Consider the following 18956-nt stretch of genomic DNA (forward strand, 5'->3'; position numbering starts at 1 on the left):
ACAAAAACAACAAAAAAATGGAGGTGTCATGGAGGGGGAGAAATGGAGAGCCTAATGGGGTCATGGGTCAGAGGTCAAAGGGTTTCTCACCAATTCTCCTCTAGGTCCAGGGTGCCCACGTTGCCCGTCTTTCCCTTGGGGGCCCTGAGGGACAAGGTGGGAGAGAGTTGAGGCACAAACAAGGAGTTCCCCCACTGCCTGGCTCCCCCTTCCCCCCAGCAGAGTGAGCTCACTTACAGGGGGACCCTTTGGTCCAGAGAACCCAGGAGGGCCTTGCAGACCTGGGAGGCCCTGAAATGGAAGCAGAAATCATTCACTCATCCCTCCCGCCTGCCCCTGAGTCCCACATAATGACAACAGCATGTTGGGTGCTTCCTGCAGGCCAGGCATGGGGTCAAGCATTCTATGCACAGGTTGTCGCTTCATTCACCACTGCAGCCCTTTGGGATGGGGACTGTGGTTATTCCCATTTGATAGAGTTGGAAACTGAGGCACAGAGAGGTTAAGTGACTCACCCAAGGTCACACAGCAGGTGAATGGCAGAGCTAAGACTTGAACTCACAGCTCTCTGACTTCAGAGGCTGTGCTTTTTCTGCATTCTGCATTATAATGTCTCCCCACCTTCTGAGCTTGTCTCCTACCCAGAATCACACACACACACACTCACTCACTCACTCACCTTTTCTCCAGGGAACCCAGGGGCTCCGTCCTGGCCCACATCACCCTAGGATAGAATGAATGACACTCAGACTGCAGAACGAACTCAACGAGGAGGTATTGGGTGGGACTTGGTGAGCCCGGGGCAGAGGGCCTGCTTGGGGGGCCTGACCACCCACCCACCCCATACCTTGGGGCCTGGTTGCCCTGTGGCACCTGGTTGCCCCCTCTCTCCACGGGAGCCCTGGATAGAAAAGAAGCAAACATTGGAAGTGAGAGGGTGGGGGAGCCTAGGAGATGAGGATGAGCCCTCTGGGTCCCCCCACTATGGCTACCTGAAGTAACCCAAACCCTCTTCCCGCCCACTTCTCCTCTCGCAGCCAGCCCCTCCTTCCAGCCCTGCCCCCATTTTCTTACTGGTGGTCCCCGCTCTCCTTCCAGGCCTGGCTGCCCAGCCTTCCCCTGGAATGTAAATTAGATGAGGGGGAAGCAGAAGACGGTGATGGTGCAAATACATGACACAAACACACAAATGCACCCAGTCAGAGACCTGGAAAGATGCCTGCCCCACATTCATTTGCAAGCCTTTCACGCACACGCACGCATAAGTACAGCTTACACGTGCAACTACGCAAAGATCACAGGCGCCCAATTATATTATGATTGCACCTACAGGTCCACACCTACAAGCACATTTGCTCACACAGACACCTATTTATCACAGCTGCAAGGTATGCACACATGACTGCATGCCATCGCAGCATGCAAGGGGGGACCGCGGCTTCGAGATGACACTCGGAGCCTGTCATGTAATATGTCCCTTGCACGCGTGTCTATCCAGTGTAAACACGTATGTGCATGGATCATGTGAGGACACGGTCCTGATAAACACAGCAGTATACAAACCCTCATGTGCATGTACACAATGTCCATTTACACAGCTACAGTGCACACATAGCGAAACAACGCATGCATGTATACACAATCCCCCAGGTGTGCAGAAACACACACATATGTGTATTTCCCTATTCTTTCACACACTTCGACATACCCCCTCACACATGTATGCCCATAGTCACACAACGTACGTGCAGCTGGTGCCCTCGTTCACCCAGTCACAGGCCCCTAGGCTGCAGCACTCAGACCCCATCTAATCTGTACTGAAAGGCACACAGGATCCACATGCATACACAGACACGCAGGCACATTTGCTGTAATGCCAGGTGGGATCACCTACACGTGCCCTGCATTGCACATGGCAATATGTGTGCACACAAGTGCTTCCAGGCATAGACACAGCCACCTAGGGCCTCACGTGCTATCACGCACAGCCATACACTCTGTTCCTCTCATGCAAGCCCTTCCCTCTCCCCTGACCCCTGGATTGCGACTCACCCGCTTCCCTTTTTCTCCTAATGGTGCCAGGGGCCCGGGAAAACCAATAGATCCCTGAGCAAAGAGAATGAGAGAGAAGACATGGGTGTGAGGAGTGGGTGACGTTAGCCCCTCACCCCATTCAGCCACCCCATCTTTTCAGGCATTTCCAGGCCAGTGATTCCAGAAAGTTCTTTGGCCCCTCCAGCCCCAGTGAGCAGCCCCTTCCTTGCTCACTGCATTCCAGCCACACTGGCCTCTTTAATGCTACTCAGATACCAGTACATTCCTGCCTCAGGACCTTTACACTGGCTGCCTTTGCCTAAAATGCTCTTCTCTCAGATCCCCACAAAGCCAGCTACTCCTCATCATTTAAATCTCATTCAGACATCACCTCCTTAGAGAAGCCTTCTGCCATCATCCTGACCACCACATCCTCAAGTCATGCTCTGTTTATCACGTCCTATTTTGTTTCCCCTATAATATTTATATTGAAATGACCTTGCTCATCTGTTTACTTATTCAATGACTAAGACATAATGCTCTGGTCTTATTCCCTACTGCCTGGCACATGGTGGTGGCTTACTCAATACTTGTTAATTAACTGCCTCCAGTACTTGCTTTCCTGCCCATCGTCCCTTGACCTGAGGGAAAACATCATACGCTCTGATATCCCCTCTCACCGCTCACTGTGTTTTGAATCCTAGATCCATCACTAAAGTAGCTGTGTGGCCCTGGACAAATGGATTGACCCCTCTGAGCATCAGTCTCCTTTGTAGCCTGGGGATACCAACAATACCTCCTTTACAAGGTTTTCGTTAGGATTAAATGGGATATATATAGAAAGTGGGTTTTTTTTTTTTAAAGGTACTTGGCACATAGTATGTGCTCAAGAAATATTAGCTGTCTTTGTTATTCATGCTGATTATTAGTAAGTGCTATGGACTGAATGTTTGTGTCCTCCCAAAATTCATATGCTGAAGTCTCAGTCCCTAGTGTGATAATATTTGGAGGTTGGGCCTTTGGGAAGTAAGTAGGTCATGAGGGTGGGGCCCTTGTGAATGGGATTAGTGTCTTTATAAGAAGAAGAGGAGACTAGATCTCTCTCTCTCTCTCGTTCTCTCTCTCTCTTTCTCTCTCTCTTTCCTTCTCCCTCTCCCCTATGTGAGGACAAAGACAGAAAATGTTCATCTACAAACCAGAAGAAAAGCCCTCACCAGAATCCAACCATGCTGGCACTCTGATCTCAGACTTCTGGTCTCCAGAACAAATTTCTGTGTTTAAATCACCCAGTCTAAGGTATTTTTACTCTAGCAACCCAAGCTGAATAAGACACTGATCTCAACTAAGCCAACATATCAGGCCTCCTGTAAAGTATTCATTGCTTGTTGCCCAAGACGCACTGATCAGTCTTGGCTAGGAGGCTTTGTTCTAACTCCCATGAATTTCTGTTAAAACAGACTGAGTTCTGCTCTTAGTTTTGATACCTTGAGTTAATCCCAAACCTATTTATGTCAGCTGCCCTTGCTATTGGGGTCATGTGACTTAATGAAACCTTACAAAAACTGATGAAATGTAGAAAAGGAAAAGAAAGATATCTGTAATATCTAGGTTAAATGGAAAAGACTCAATGTAAAGGGAAGTCACTAAAAAAAAAAACACTGTCAAATTAGGCATGGGCAAGATAACTGCTAGATCGAGATACCAAAAGTGTGGAACTCAAGAAGGATTCTGTACTCAGATTTCTTCCCAAGTGTCTTTGCGTTTCTGCTCCACCTTATGTAACAAAAAACTATAAATCATCAGTGATGTAATATGGGTGTGGTTTAGGCGGAAAGACATATCTTACCAATAGCCTCATTCATCAAAACACTGGCAGCCAAATGTACAGTTTTACATAAGTACATTCTAAGTTATAATTAATTCAAGATATGTAAAATATGTATTTTTTATGATTCCCCTCCTTACTGACTTGTTTGAACCAACCTCAATCATACCAAATAAGAAGGACCCTACAGTTTTATTATCACCAAAATCATCAATTTTATCATAATCAAATTGATGAGGTAGATGCTACTGGTATCTCCCTTTCGTAACTGAGAAAATGGGTTCAATAGGCTTGTTCAAGATCATTTAGCAGGTAAGGTGTGACTTACTCAAGGTCACTTAGCAGATAAGGCTGGGTATTTGAGCCTAAGTTCGTCTGATGCCAAAGCCCACATCTTACACTTTCAATGCCCCATGGGGTGGACAGCTCACACCCTCAGACCACAGCCTGGACCCCCAGATGTTAGTCAGTCTCTGAACCCTGCCCTTGCCCACCACCCTCCTGCTAGCTTCTGACCTTAGGGCCTGGACGTCCTGGGTAACCTGGGAGACCCGGCACCCCAAGCTTGCCCTGCAGAGAGATTATGGGACAAAGGTCAGAGACTGCAACTTGGAGGTAAGTGGGGGAGGGGTAGGAAGGCTGGGGCATGGTTGCAGGGGTAGGAGGGGGGGGGATTCAGGGAAACATGGGTTCAAGTCCTGGCCCCTGCCTGCTAGGGGTATGTCCTTGGGCAACTCATTCAACCATTCCAAATCTCAGTTTCCTTTTCTGTAAAATGGGGGTAAAAACGTCTGTTGCCTGTGGTGGTTATGAGGATAAAAATAAGATGAAGTGCGTGGAATTGCTCTGTAATGCTGAGCTGGGGAATTGAAGGAGCTGAGAGCCTCCTAAAGTTGGAGATAAAAGAGCAGAGGGCAGAAGGCAAAGGGCCAGGGAACACCTTGCCTGCAGGCTAGAAGCTGGGGTATAGACTAGAGGGGGTGACCAGGTCCACTCACCTTCTCCCCAGCTGAGCCTGGGGGCCCCTCCTCACCAGCAAGCCCCACCTGCCCCTTCAGCCCTTCAGGACCATCCTCTCCCCGAGGACCTGGGGGTCCGGGTTGCCCCTGGAATAGAAAAGGAGAAGCCCTGACATCAGTCCCTTTGTCATTCCTGTCTTTGCCCCAGTTCACCCCTTCCCTCTCTTTCCCAAGTCCCCCAGATCCACCAGACCCCTCCTCTGGAAGTCATCTTACCCAATCGCCTTTAAGCCCCACATCACCCTTGAAGCCTGGGAAGCCATCCTCTCCCTGGGTGGAAGATAGTACAGAGATCAGATGTCAGGCTTCAGGGAAGGGACACAGCCAGAGCCCCATTATTAGGGTTCCCCCCTCAAGGAATCCCCTCCCTTCTCACCTTCTCTCCTTTCTCCCCCTGGAGGCCCCGGTTGCCAGAGGTACCCTGAAAAATATAAAAGCTCTCAGGTCCCCCCTCCCCCCACTTAAGAAGGGCCCCAGACTCGGGCCCCGGACTCAGTCCCCTGCCCTGAAACAGCCAGGAGAGTCCCAAGCGGATGTCAGACTGGAGGAAGGGGGGGTGAGGGTCAGCCCCAGAGGAAATTATCTTTCCCCAAAGTCTGCTAGTATGGTGTGCAAGAGGCTGCCTCTCCCCCGCCCCTTCCCACTGGCAGCCTCCCAAGGTCATCTGTGTGGGGGAGTGCAGGGAAGGCCAAATTTCCAAGTAATTGATTCCCATCTCCCGGGGACACTGTGTCCACAGTTCCTTCTGGCAGGAGAAAGAGGACGAACATTCCAGGCCCCGGCTGCATTCTAAAGGCAAAGGAATGTTTCCCATTGTGCTGGCTACAATGCAACTCTGTGCTTGGCAACAAGGGGAGTCTGTGCTTGGCTACAGCAAGACTGCTCAGTGCAAGCCCAGATGCTGCTCAAGCCAAATTCTGGGCTTGGGCCACAAGAAAAGCTGCACTTGGCTACAGTGTAACTGAGCTCAGCCACTAAAATGAAATTGTACTTGGATACAATACAACTGTGTTTTCACAATAGCATGACTGTTTCCAGCCACAGGGAGACACGATATTAACCGAACTCAGTGACTACAAGAAAATTATACTTGGATACAATATAACTGTGTGGTTTTTTTTGTTTTGTTTTGTTTTTGTTTCTTTGTTTTTTTGGGGTACGCGGGCCACTCACTGTTGTGGCGTCTCCCGTTGTGGCCTCTCCCATTGCGGAGCACAGGCTCTGGACGCCCAGGCTCAGCGGCCATGGCTCACGGGCCCAGCCGCTCTGCGGCATGTGGGACCCTCCCGGACCGGGGCACGAACCCGTGTCCCCTGCATCGGCAGGTGGACTCTCAACCACTGCGCCACCAGGGAAGCCCTAACTGTGTGTTTTGACAGTAGCATGACTGTCTCTAGCCACAGGGCAATTCATTGGCCACCATGTAACTGAGCTTGGCTACAATTGTTCTCTGGCCATGGCTACCATGTAGCTAGACTCAGCGACAACATAGCCTTCAACTACATATAGAAAACCATGCCTGGCTACAATGGAACTCTGAGTTTGGACACCCACAGGATTTTGTGGCCAGCTACAATAGAACCACCTCCTTGGTTATAGTGTAACTAAGCTTGTCTATAATGCAAAAATAGGAGGAGCCAGCTCTTGGCTACCATCAAACTCTGTTTTTAGACTACAGGTAATGGATACCTGTACTTGGCTACAGTGTAACTGCACTCGGCTACCATACAGATGTGAATTCCAATGTCCCTGCACTTGGTCAACAGTGAGGCTCTATTCAGTACAGCTCTCAGCTCGTCTTAGCATTTCTGGGCTTGCAGATTGTATGGCTCTGGGCTTGAGCTTTCAAACAACCCTCTGCTTGATTACAGTGTGCTGACCTGGACCTGGATGTGATGTGTGTGCTCACAGTGAAATGGGTTCAGCCTCTAATGGCTTTACCTGTTCTCAACTACAAGGTGACAACCATGCTGGACTGTTACACTTTGGCTTTTCAGCTCCAGAGTAGCTATATATTGTCACTTCTACCACACCTTGCCTGGCAGACTGATTCCTCTCATCACAGGAGTTTCTGATAGAGCTGGCTTCCAGAGGTCAACGCTGGTGAATCAACCCTATCCGCAGGGAATTCCCTGGCAGTCCAGTGGTTAGGGCTCCGCACTTTCACTGCCGAGGGCCTGGGTTTGATGCCTGGTCGGGGAACTAAGGTCCCACAAGTCGCGCAGCACGGCCAAAAAAAAAAAAACTCTATCTGCAGGCCCCAAGTATCACTTACCTTCACACCCCGAGGTCCAGGATAGCCCGGAGGGCCTGCCGACCCTGCTGGACCCTGAGATGGACATAAGATGAGTGCCATCCTGTTTTCCCCCCTCCATGTTCCCAGTGCCCTCATCTCTCTTCTCATTAATAGCCCCTGACTCCTGGCCCTGCCTGCCAACCCTCATCCCCAAATCAGCCCGTCTCCAGGTCACTTACCTGGGCCCCTTTCTCTCCTGTTGGGCCCTCATGACCTGGGTGACCCTAGGAGATAAACATTCTAAGTTGTCCGAGACCTGATATGCCAACCAAATTCCCAAGCCTCCCCGCTTCTCCTTCCTCCTTCTCCCAGAATCTAGTTCTCACCGGAGGGCCATCAGATCCTGGGAGGCCTGGAATTCCTGGGTTCCCAGGGGGACCCTAAAAGAAGATGAGTAGTAGAAGACAGAGGGTCTCAGAGCCTGGCATTCCACCAGGAACGTCCCTACTCAGACATACAGCTACCTCAAGGGTAGAGAAAAAACAGATCCTACTGGCCAGGAAACCTATCCTCAGCTCTTCCAAACTTGCTGTGTGACCCTGGACAAGCTCTCTCTCCTCTCTGTGCCTCAGAAATCCTCTGCTTCTGGGAGGGCTGAGACAAGGGATGTAAAAACAGTGTGAGAGACATGCTGGGGTGGGGGGATCCCCAGCCACACCTCTTCCTTTAGAAGCACCTCCAACCCACAGCTCCACCTGAAGAGGTGTGGGTGTGGGCCTAGGCAGGCCTGAGGTGACTTCCTATGTCCTGCAAACCATTGACAAGTCCAGAGGCGGGCACTTGGCCCAGATAAGCCAATCAGATTCTCTCCTGAAATTTTGAGGTAACGGATATCTTGCCTCATAGAAACTATGACCAGATGGATTTGGATAAAGAAACTGTAAGGTCATAAGGAACTGGGGACTGAAATAGTGACAGAGCAGCACAAGGGTGTGTAGAAACAGAAGTTGGGGTAAGAACAGACTAAGATGGAAATAGAAAGAAGCCTGTTTTTCATGGGAGATGGAAACAGATGTGCAGAGGAAGAAAGATGACACAAGACCCGAGACAAATGGATTTCCTGGCCCCTGAGCCTTGGTAATATTTTCTATGATTGGCTTCTGAGGGTTCCCCTCTCTCCTGACAATATCCCCGTCTGATCTAGCCTTGGTGCAGCTCTGTTTCTGGCCATCAACCCCTCCCCAGCAATGACATTTGGTAACTCTGAGCTTATTTAGGGAATGCTGCAATTTGTCATTATCCAGGGCTCACAAAAGGGGCCCTGGTGGGAAGATTTTCCTGCAGGCAGAGTTGAAGGGAAAAGATGCTGGGGGAGGAGAGGGAAGGGAGGGAGAGTTGTCACTCACCTTCTCCCCAGGAGTGCCAATGGGTCCCTGGGGGCCGGGGATTCCCTGGAAATATTTTTTAAAAGGGGGAGAAGGAAAGCATGAGAAAGCAGCAGCAAGTACAGAGGCTGGGGAAGCCAGGAGTGGTCTATGACCTCAGCTGAGCACCACGACAACCCGCCCCCTCTGTCAGGAAAGATAGCTCAAACCTGGGACCCGGGATTCCCCTGCTGTCCTGGGGGGCCTGGTTCTCCTGGAGGACCCTGGGGAGAAAGTGAGGGTTCTGTGAAGCTGCAAGGGATTATGGTGTTGAGGTGTCAGGGAAGTTGAAATGGGGGATCATGGGAGTGGACAAGGATATGGGTGGTCCTAGGGTCAGAGTGTCAGAACGCATCAGGGATCAGAACACATACCACATTTCCTTTGGCACCTGGAGCACCGTCACTTCCAACTACACCCTGGGGGAGGAGAGGGTGTGAGACCAGGGCAGACCCATGCACAGGAGCCTGCGTCTGAGACACTGAGAGGCACAGGTGAAAAGGTGAGTGGACAGAGAATCCAGGCAACAGAAATGGACATGCAGAGGAGATAAAGGTGAGAAAAAGACAAACAGGATGTAGAGAGACAGCGACATTCTCACCGGGCGTCCCAAGGGGCCAGGGGATCCTCTAGGGCCAATCAGTCCTCGGGGGCCCTGCAAGGAGGTAGGAATGTTATTCCAGCATCACTGCTCTGAGGTCCTATGAGTCCTGACTCCCTCCCCTGTGCCAGGCAAGGGGCCCAGGGGTCCCTGATACTCACCGGCTCCCCAGCCTGGCCGGTGGGCCCCGGAGGTCCCTCTGCTCCCTGTGGGAAAGCATATGACTTGGGGAGGGGGGAGGTATAACCCTCAGAGAATCACCTTCTCTCACATCGGCAGCCCCTTCCAGGGAATCTCAGAGTCAGAGTGTGTGGCAGGATCCAGCCGACTGCGTATACGTGATTTGATTCAGGCCCCTGACCCCAATCCTGGACCTGCAATCCTGGGTTTAACCTCTTAACTCTAGTCCTAACCCCACAACTCTCAGCCTGTCTCTTTGAGCCCCCCTGGGGTCTCCTGACTCTCCAGCGCAGACCTTCACCCCTCCCCCAGGTTCCTGAATGCTCTACTCCTCCTGTTCTGGCTTTCTAGCTTCCAAACCACCCCCTAACTCTCTTCCAAACTTACCTTCTCACCATCCTCTCCTGGGGGGCCAGGTTGCCCCACATGACCAAAGTCACCCTGGAGTGGGGAACACAGAGGGCAGTTCAGAGTCAACAAGTGGAGACCAGCCCCCAGGAAAGGAGATGGGGTATTAGGGGTGAGGACTCAGACCCAGGAACGGAGGCTCTGATATTGGGGGTGGGGAGGGTGTTATGAACATTGGGAGGGGGCTTGGATGTGGGGGAGGGGTCTCACACACTCACCGTCTGGCCCTTCTCTCCAGGCAGCCCTGGCAAGCCATCAAAGCCCTGATCACCCTGCACAAAGAAACATCAGCTGAGGGACTTCCCTGGGGGGTCCAGTGGGAAAGACTCCGTGCTCCCAATGCAGGGGGGCCCGGGTTCGATCCCTGGTCGGGGAACTAGATCCCACACGCATGCCGCAACTAAGACCTGGCACAGCCAAAATAAATAAATAAATAATAAATATTTTTAAATAAATTAATTAAAATAAATTGGAAGAGAAAAGAAAGAAAGAAACGCCAGCTGAGCTTTGAATCCTCTACCCTGACAGTCCCTCCAAGTCCCAGGCCTGGCCCCATCACCTACCTTAGGTCCTGTGTCTCCTGGGAGGCCTCGAGCCCCATCTGCTCCAGGGCGGCCCTATGGGGGGGGGGAGGTGACATCATCAAGATATCTACTACCATGTATCGAGCACCTTCCTCATGCAGTGTCTTATGCTGGGGGCTTCTATATGTACCAATTTAACCTCTTAAATATATCTCAAACCCATCCATTATTCCTTAGCTCTAGTGCCCTTTCTCTAGGTCAAGTTATCAGCATCACAAAAATTAAGAACACTCATGTTCAGGCTCCATTAATTTCCCTGCTGTGTGTTCCCCATGGCACTTTAAAACGATCTGGAGGGGCTTCCCTGGTGGCGCAGTGGTTGAGAGTCCGCCTGCCGATGCAGGGGACACAGGTTCGTGCCCCGGTCCGGGAAGATCCCACCTGCCGCGAAGCAACGAAGCCCATGTGCCACAACTACTGAGCCTGTGCTCTAGAGCCCGTGAGCCACAACTACTGAGCCCGTGTGCTGCAACTACTGAAGCCCACACACCTAGAACCTGTGCTCCACAACAAGAGAAGCCACTACAATGAGAAGGCCGCACACCGCAACAAAGAGTAGCCCCTGCTCACCGCAACTAGAGAAAAGCCTGCACACAGCAACAAAGACACAACACAGCCAAAAAATAAATTTTAAAAAATATATCTGGAATTATCCTGTTCATCATTTCCCCCAATGTGCCAGTCTTTTCTTTTGTATGTGCTGTTCTTTCTACTTGGAATGCCCTTCCTCTCCTTTTTCCCTGGTTATACCTCAGATCTCAGTTCAAGCATCATTCCTCTGCAAGTCCTCCCAGACTCGGGGACCTGGCCAGATTCCTTTGTCACACCCTCAGTGTACTGTCATTCCCTGTCCTCAGTGCTCTTATCCCACCAATGACACCAGCAGACCCTGGAAGCACAGAGCTGAGGCTCCTGTTGGGTGTTGGGACATGAAGAAGGGATGACCTGAGGACCTAGGAGTCACTCACCATCTTTCCCTGTCTGCCAGGGGGTCCATGAGGTCCCTGAAGTCCTCGGGGACCCTGGAAGAGAAAGGAAAGGAGGAAGAAAAATGTCAGTGATTGCAAGGGTAACCCCAGCCGCTTTGCCATTTTCCCCAGCTAGCACTTTATCCTGTAGCCCTGTGAGAAGACCCTTCCCATCAACCCTGTCCCCACCCCCACCAATCTCACCTGTGGCCCCATTTCTCCCATCTCTCCTTTCAGACCTGGATACCCAGGGAGGCCCTTGGAGGAAGAAAGATAAGGTAATGCATTTAGAGGGAGTTTGAGTTAGAGTCATCTCCACTGATGTACTCCCCAGTCCACACAGCCTTCTTACTCACCACGGGGCCTGGGCGCCCAGTGAGCCCCACCAGGCCAGGGGGGCCTTTCATAGAGAGCTGAAGATACAGGGGAACAAAGCCATCATCAGAAATTAAATATACACCCGTCTCCTGACTATTCACCATCTCCCATCTCTGTCATTCTCTCAGTGTCCTCCCATCACCCCCTGACAACCTCCCAATTATCCTCCACTCACCTGAGCCTGTTGCAGGAGTGCCTGAGCCTGGGCCTGCTGGAAGGAGACTGGGGGTCCTTTGAGGGAGCCTCTTGCAAACTGGAACTAGGGGGCAGCTAGTAGTGAGGGGAGCCTCCAGGAGAGGCCCCCCTCCTTGGTCAGGATTCTACTCCCCAAGGCTGTGCCACCCTATCTCCCTCTTACCGGTATCATGATCACAGTGCCTGGTAGACCCCGGATCCCATCAATGCCAGGGATTCCTGGGAGGCCAGCGGGGCCCTGAGAGAGGGACAGAGACAGAGAGGGATGGAGGTAGAGAGATGGAGAGAGGCAAGGAGGGAGAGACAGAGAAAGATGGAGGCAGGGAGAGAGAGGGAGAGAAGAGACAGAAGGTGAGAAAAAGAGAAATGGAGGGAAGGAGAAAGAGTCATAAAAAGTGGAAGAGACAAAAACAGAAAGAGACAGACAAAAGAGAGACGAGGAAACGGGCACAGAGACATAGGGAGAAAGACAGAGATGAAAGACACTCAGGGATAGAGACAGAAGGAGAAAGGCAGGGGATAGCGACCCCTCCCAGAGGCAGAAGAGGAGACAGAATGATAATTCCCAGACAGGGAGAAGGATGAAGCGGAGGGGTCAGAGCCAGCTCCAGTCGCAGCCATGCTGCCAACTTGAAACCTCACTTTCCCAGGAGTTTACACCGCAGAGGAAGTCTCTTACCGGTAGACCAGGGTCCCCAGGGAATCCTGGCGGGCCAGGAGGACCTGAGGGGCCAACCACCCCCTGTTGGGGACAGAGGAACAGAGGTCATGACAAATGCAAAGTCTGAGCCAGGCTGACTTCCAAACCACCACTGACACTGACCCCATGCTGACCTTCCTACCCCATCACCGAGCCACCCCTGGCCCCTCAATACTATACTGACACATATAAACCCCCAACTTTACATCTCAACCCCTATTTTTACTCATCTTTTGAGCCTCAAATATCCAATCGTCTTCAAATGATCTGGCAACATTACACCCCAACTCCTCACCCCAGAGGATCAAATACCCCAACTGGAAGTAAAAGACAAGAAGAGGGGAATGCAGCCATGACTCACTTGGGGTCCTGGGCCTCCTGGAAGTCCTTCAAACTGCTGTCCCTTGGGGAGAAATAAGTGTGACCCCCATTCTAGCATAGACCCCGCCACGTCCTCCAGCCCCAAGCCCCTCACCTGTTCAATCACAGCCGGTTCTCCTTTTTCTCCCTTCTCCCCAGCGCCCTGGGGCAGGGGATGGAAAGAGAAGAGGTGTGAGCCCTGGAACTCAGACAGAGAACTCTCAGCTAACTTACCTCCCACTCATCACACACACACACACACACACACACACACACACAGAGGCACGCATGCGTGCACAAAGTCCACCCTCTGAGCTGTCTCTGCTGTCCTTTCTTCAACCAGTATGTTTTGAGCAGCTCATCCGCCAGTTTCAAGCTGGCCATGCTGCAGCAAGGTAAGGAACATGAACCCTGGGGCATACTGTGGAGTCCTAATCCTGGAGCTGCCTCTCAAAAGCTGAGTGATGTTGGGCAACTTATTCAACTCCTATGGCCTCACCTGCATAGTGTGTGGGCGAATGCCGACTGTATATATCCCATGGGAAGATAAAGAAGCTAAAACAATGCTTAGCACATAACGGGCACTCAGAGTAAGATGGTTAGAATTATTCACCTTCTCCCCTGTCCAACACCAAAGCTAGAACCTAGACACCTTCTCTGTCTGCCTTATGCTCCTAGGCAATCTCATCCCTTGGCTGAAGATAGCATCTCTCCGCTGATGAGCTCCAAGTCTTTATCTCCAGGCTAGACCATCTTCCTTGAACTCCACAATTTTCTAACCAATCACCCGCATTGACAATCAAACAAGGGTTGCCAGTTTAGCACATCCAAAATGAGATCCTTGACACTTTTCCACCTGCTCCTCCGTCAGGCTTCCCCATCCCACTCAGTGGTGCCACCGCGCATCTACCCAGTCATTTTTGAATTGTTCTCCACATACAGCAGCAAGAGCAAAATGGGGCATGTCCCCAGTCTGTCCAACTTTTCTCTATCCCCACCACCACCACTACAGCCACCACCCTCATCCAGGTCACCACTCTGTTTTGCATAGACTACTGGTTTCCCTGCTGCCCCTCTGGCTCCCCCTACAGTCCATATGCTGTTCGGCAGCTAGAGAGAGCTTTGAAAACTCCCAAGTCAGATGGTATTCCATCTCAAGTGGCTTCTCATCTGCTTAGGCTAAAAACCAGATGAATCACCCTACCCACAGAGCCATTCATTAGCACAATGCCTGTCACATTAGCGTAGTATCTGTAGATAAATATTTGTCAACTGCGCTGGGGTGGTGGGAAGGCGTTCTAGGCAAGATAAAAAGAAAGCAAAAAAGAGAATGCAGCTATGTGTGGCTCCAGGTAGGAGTCCCTCCCCCTGCAGCTAACCCAGCCACCCAGACGCACAGGAAAGATCTGCAACTCAGTCCTCCATGACTGTTCTGCTGCCCGGAAGTGGGGGCCCGTGGTGGGACCACCTTCTTCTTCTTCTTCTCTGGCTAACTCCGTCTCCACGGTCCCCAGTTCAGTTCCATTGTCAGGGTCCAAGCTCTCCTGAGGACATTGGGACAGACCAAAGTTTACCCCTGGCCTCTTCACTGTCTGCCACCACCACTGTCCCAGGACCTTCCCCTCCAGCCTCGTCCACTTCCCACAACCTCTAGGACGGTGACGTTGCTGCCAATGGCCACAGTCGTGGTGATGACCAAAGGCGTGGGAGTCGGAGGCAGAGTTGGAGCTGGTGTCTCTGTCTTGGGGATGTCAGTGGAGGTCTGGAGGAAGGACAGAGAAGGTACCAGGTCTGGGGTCAGGACAATCAAGACAAAAGGGAGACGAAGGAGGAGACAGACTCTCTCTCCCAGAGCACCCAGTCTAGGGAGGGGGACAGAGGAGGATTCCCCCCAAAAAACATCAGAGGGGTATGGGGCAGGGGGCTGGCCAGTGCAGGCGAAGGTGTGCTGGCTGGACAAGGACAGCCAGCAGGGAGAGCCCTTGTGTGTGGAGGAGGGGCAGGGCTGGCAGGTCTGGAAGGCCTGGAAGGCAGAGCGGGGCTGGCTCCAAAGCCCAGGGGTCAGGGTCAATGTCCACCACTCAGGGCCAGACTCCCAGAAGCCTATCCCATATGTCCTCTCTCAAGGCAGATCTCAGCAGTCTGTCAGCCAGCCAGGCCGCAGTCAGAGAAGGAGTGGGAGGTCCTCCTGGCCTGGACAGCTGCAGAGGAACTGGGTTAAGGGCGCACAGCAGGTGATGGGGGCCCAGGTGAAGGTTAAGGAAGGGGCTGAGAAAGGGTAGGCTACTCCTGGTGTCTGTTCTAGGCTGAAGTGATAACCCTCTTTCTCCCCACTGATGTGGCGAGCAGATGTAGTGCAACCAGTGACCCTCCAACCAAGGACCCCGACCAGTGGCCCACACCAGGGACACCTACCCAGTGACCCCCAACTAATGGCCCCCAATTATTCCTACAGCCAGTGACCCATTAATGACCCCCAATTAATGACCCATGACAAGTGATCCCCACTAAGGGACCTAACCAATGACCCATACACACCTACTAATAACCCAAATCATTGGCCTCCCACCAGTTATTCCTATAACCAGTGACCCATCAATGACTTCCCAACTAATTACCCATCAGGGACTCCCAAACTATCTCATCCATGATCCCCTGAAAGGCACTCTCCCAGCTAGTGACCCCAGCTGGTGATTCCACTAGTGCCTTCTAATCAGTGGTCCCCCACTGGGGACTTGCCCAGCTAGTGATCCTTGGCAATGAGCCCCACACCATTAACCCTAAACTACAGACCCCAATAACACCAACAGTGGCCTCCATCAATGACCTCTAACAGTGACCTCCAACTAGGAAACCCCCGAACATCAACCTCAGTCAGTATCTCTCTACAATGATCCCCCCCAACCAGCAATCGCCATCAGGGAGGCCAAATAGTGTCCCCCCAGCTAGCGACCCCCAATGAATAACCCTCACCCATGACCCCAACCAGTCAACCCCAAATGATGACACACTAACTAACAAACCCATCGTTCACCCCAGCTAGTGGCTCCCCTTAAACAGTAGCCCTCATCAAGAGCCCCTAATCACAAGGTACTCGACTGGGTGTGCTCCCTCCCTCTAGTCCCCCCGCAGAACTGGAAGTTGGGAGGGAGATACGAAAGAGCACCTAAGACAGGACCAGACCCCCGACAAGTGATCGGTCAGCTGAGAGAAGTCAAAGGTCGGTTATTGGAGACAAGAGGCAGAGACCTTGGATGAGGCACAAGGGGTCAGTGGGGATCAGAGGCCAGAAGCAGGGCGGCCAAAGAACAGAGGGGAGAGATACCGCAGACCCCTTACCTGGTTCTCCAGGGAGACAGGAGGTGGGCTCAGGGCCAAAACTTCCTTGTTCTTCTTCTTCCTGCCCTTCCCCTTACGACCTCGCCCTTTTTTCTTCCCTTTTCCCTTCCCCTTCCGCCGACGGGGAGGGGTTTCTGGCTCCCCCTGGGGTACCTGGGAAGAGGACTCCAGTCGGGTCCAGATCCCCTGAGTGGAGGCCCCGTCACTCAGATCACCTGGGGTCATTGCTGGCACATGGTCCATTGGTCCTATCTTTTATTTTATTTTATATTTAAAATTTTTTTTATTTATTTATTTTTGGCGGTACGCGGGCCTCTCACTGTTGTGGCCTCTCCCATCGCGGAGCACAGGCTCCGGACACGCAGGCTCAGCGGCCGTGGCTCACGGGCCCAGCCACTCGGCAGCATGTGGGATCTTCCCAGACCAGGGCACGAACCCATGTCCCCTGCATCGGCAGGCAGACTCTCAACCACTGCGCCACCAGGGAAGCCCTGGTCCTATCTTTTAAAGCCAGGGCTCACTCAGCCCTGGGACCTGGGGTCAAGGTAAATCATATGGTTAGGGGCCAAGGGTCAGTTATGTGACCTGAAGTCAAGGTCATTCATGCCTAAGAACAGTTTAAGGGCAGCGTCACTCAGCCCCCTGGGTAGGGCTCAGAATTCATTCATTCCTGAGACCTGGAGCCAGGGATGACTCAGCCAGCGACCTCAGGACAAGCCCCTTACTCACCCCTGTGGCTACAGGATCCAGGTCATCGCAGCCAGGAAGGTACTGCTCACAGGCTCGGAAGGCAGCCTGAGGATCTGAGCTTATCAGCAGCTCCTGAATATCTCCCTGGGGAGAGAGTGGGGGTCCGGGAAGGGGTCTGCAGGCTGACTCCGACCCCCATTCCAAGCATCAAGGTCTGGTGTTTTTCCACCCAAAGCAGGCTAAGTATAGGGAGGAGGAAGCCCCACCATAGCCCCAGAAATCCCTCTGCCCTAAAAAACTGAGAGGAGGAAGATTCTATCAGGGTGACACCAAACCACAACCACAAGCCACACCCCACAACCTCTGTCCCATCAGAGGCACAATTGGTCCTTCACTCGCGGCACATGGTGACACCTACTGTGTGCCAGGTGCCCTTCAAGGTACTGGGGATAAGGAGGGAAGCAAGATGATGAGGTCCCTGGACTGTCATGACACACGTAACAATCACCACATCGAAAACACATCTGTCCCAGAGCCACACAACTCCATGCCTTGCTGGCATCACACACCATCACAACCAGCAGCGCCGTCACACATCACAACCTTATCCTTCCACCATAAGCCAAGTATGCACCATCACAAATGATCAATTCATGGCTTTACAGTCTCACAGGCACATGCCACAAAGATGCACCGTGATGCCTGGCGCTCCCTTCCTCAGCTTCCTGGCGCTAAGTCGAAGCTGGATAGTTCCCTTCTCCGTTCTCTTCTCCAGATTCAGGCTGTGGACAAACCTCCCTCCTGCCTCCTGCCTCAGTTTCCCCCATCACTGAAGCGCTACCTCAAAAGTCTCCTCCCCGAGGTCCTGGGTCCCCAGCACAGTAAGTCCAGCTGTGCTAATGAATTGAGGTCCCTGGCTCAATACGGGGGGCTGCGGTTCACAGTCAGCCACCAGGGTCACCATCCCACCATCCACACTGACCGCCACACGGTGCCACCTGCAAGGGGACAGTCTCAGTGGGGGCGTGCTCTCATCTCACCTCTCCTGGGACTCCCACCTTCCCCATATTCACCTGCCATCCGTGAGGTTGACCTGCTGGGGGAGGGGGCTGAAGGAGTCACCTAGGAGGTCCAGAGCCGGCCCCAACGCCAGGCCCAGCTGCCGGACACCGGCCTCATTGTAGACGGATAGAAGGACAGACTGGTTGGCTGGCCGGCCACGCAGAGTGATCAGCACGGAGAAGCTCTCGGGAAAGTGCTCGGCTGGGAGGGCAGAGAGAAAGGGGCAGCTCAGATGGCCCGACTGTGACCCATGCTCCCACGATGAACCACAGCCCCTCTCACCCTCACTCACCTTGAAAGAGCTCCCACGTGGGGACACCGAGTGTGCTGGCCTTGCCCACCCCGAATGCCCGGTCGCCCTGCGGGACCCTCTGGGGGCAGAGGCCGGGACCCTCGGGGAGCCCAGCCTGGCCCCCCCGCACGCCCAGGGCCTTCAGCACATCCACAGGGTCTGCTACGGAAAGAAACCAGGGTGCGGGGCAGTTACAACGAGCCCAGCACTCTGCGTGAGTGGCTTGGGTTTTGGGGGACTCAGCCCCCCCCCCGCTATGTTTGTGGGTCAGGGGGAAGGAGCAGGCCTGGGGCGCATACCCCCCTCACCACTCCACAGCTGTTCCAGCTTCATCAGCCTGTTGACTCCTGTTTTTTTCCCTTGGTTTTCGGTGAGAAAAAAAAAAAGCTGACCTAGTTCTGGGATGAATCAAAGCTTCCTGGCCTGAGCCCCAGAGCCAAACTGTCCCCCTCTCCACACTCCCCCGCACCAGCTCCCTGGGGCTGCTTCCCAGGCCTGAAGCCCCCCTTGCCAGGGGAAACCCGCTTAGAGAGGAGGGGCTCCTTGGGTGTGTTCTCTCCACCTCTTCCCTGGGCTCCCCTCCCTCTGACCTCCTCCTCGACCTTCATCACTCGTGACCTCCTCCCTCTGACCTCCTCCTCGACCACCATCACCCATGACC

The 18956-nt window shown here is 52.8% G+C and overlaps 1 protein-coding gene across 1 annotated transcript in view; it reads right to left on the reverse strand.

Annotated features, from left to right (window-relative positions):
- Window positions 1-18956, reverse strand: part of COL5A3 (collagen type V alpha 3 chain) — a 38770-nt gene that overhangs the window by 16181 nt on the left and 3633 nt on the right. Inside the window, exons 2-37 of the mRNA XM_029218673.1 lie at window positions 18296-18457; window positions 18015-18204; window positions 17783-17939; window positions 16981-17085; window positions 16252-16404; window positions 14561-14674; window positions 14310-14456; window positions 13028-13075; window positions 12914-12955; window positions 12532-12594; window positions 12016-12090; window positions 11833-11916; window positions 11636-11692; window positions 11484-11537; window positions 11280-11333; window positions 10291-10344; window positions 9946-9999; window positions 9707-9760; window positions 9301-9345; window positions 9140-9193; window positions 8913-8957; window positions 8709-8762; window positions 8521-8565; window positions 7501-7554; window positions 7354-7398; window positions 7154-7207; window positions 5255-5299; window positions 5095-5148; window positions 4858-4965; window positions 4376-4429; window positions 2053-2106; window positions 1075-1119; window positions 848-901; window positions 680-724; window positions 238-291; window positions 91-144 (exon numbers count right to left, since the gene is read on the reverse strand). Coding sequence (XP_029074506.1) covers window positions 91-144; window positions 238-291; window positions 680-724; window positions 848-901; window positions 1075-1119; window positions 2053-2106; window positions 4376-4429; window positions 4858-4965; window positions 5095-5148; window positions 5255-5299; window positions 7154-7207; window positions 7354-7398; window positions 7501-7554; window positions 8521-8565; window positions 8709-8762; window positions 8913-8957; window positions 9140-9193; window positions 9301-9345; window positions 9707-9760; window positions 9946-9999; window positions 10291-10344; window positions 11280-11333; window positions 11484-11537; window positions 11636-11692; window positions 11833-11916; window positions 12016-12090; window positions 12532-12594; window positions 12914-12955; window positions 13028-13075; window positions 14310-14456; window positions 14561-14674; window positions 16252-16404; window positions 16981-17085; window positions 17783-17939; window positions 18015-18204; window positions 18296-18457 — 2630 coding nt within the window. The remainder of the gene's footprint in view (window positions 1-90; window positions 145-237; window positions 292-679; window positions 725-847; window positions 902-1074; window positions 1120-2052; window positions 2107-4375; window positions 4430-4857; window positions 4966-5094; window positions 5149-5254; window positions 5300-7153; window positions 7208-7353; window positions 7399-7500; window positions 7555-8520; window positions 8566-8708; window positions 8763-8912; window positions 8958-9139; window positions 9194-9300; window positions 9346-9706; window positions 9761-9945; window positions 10000-10290; window positions 10345-11279; window positions 11334-11483; window positions 11538-11635; window positions 11693-11832; window positions 11917-12015; window positions 12091-12531; window positions 12595-12913; window positions 12956-13027; window positions 13076-14309; window positions 14457-14560; window positions 14675-16251; window positions 16405-16980; window positions 17086-17782; window positions 17940-18014; window positions 18205-18295; window positions 18458-18956) is intronic.

This window comes from Monodon monoceros, unplaced genomic scaffold (assembly GCF_005190385.1).
Source record: "Monodon monoceros isolate NGI ecotype Baffin Bay Population unplaced genomic scaffold, NGI_Narwhal_1 Super_Scaffold_12, whole genome shotgun sequence".
NCBI lineage: Eukaryota > Metazoa > Chordata > Mammalia > Artiodactyla > Monodontidae > Monodon > Monodon monoceros.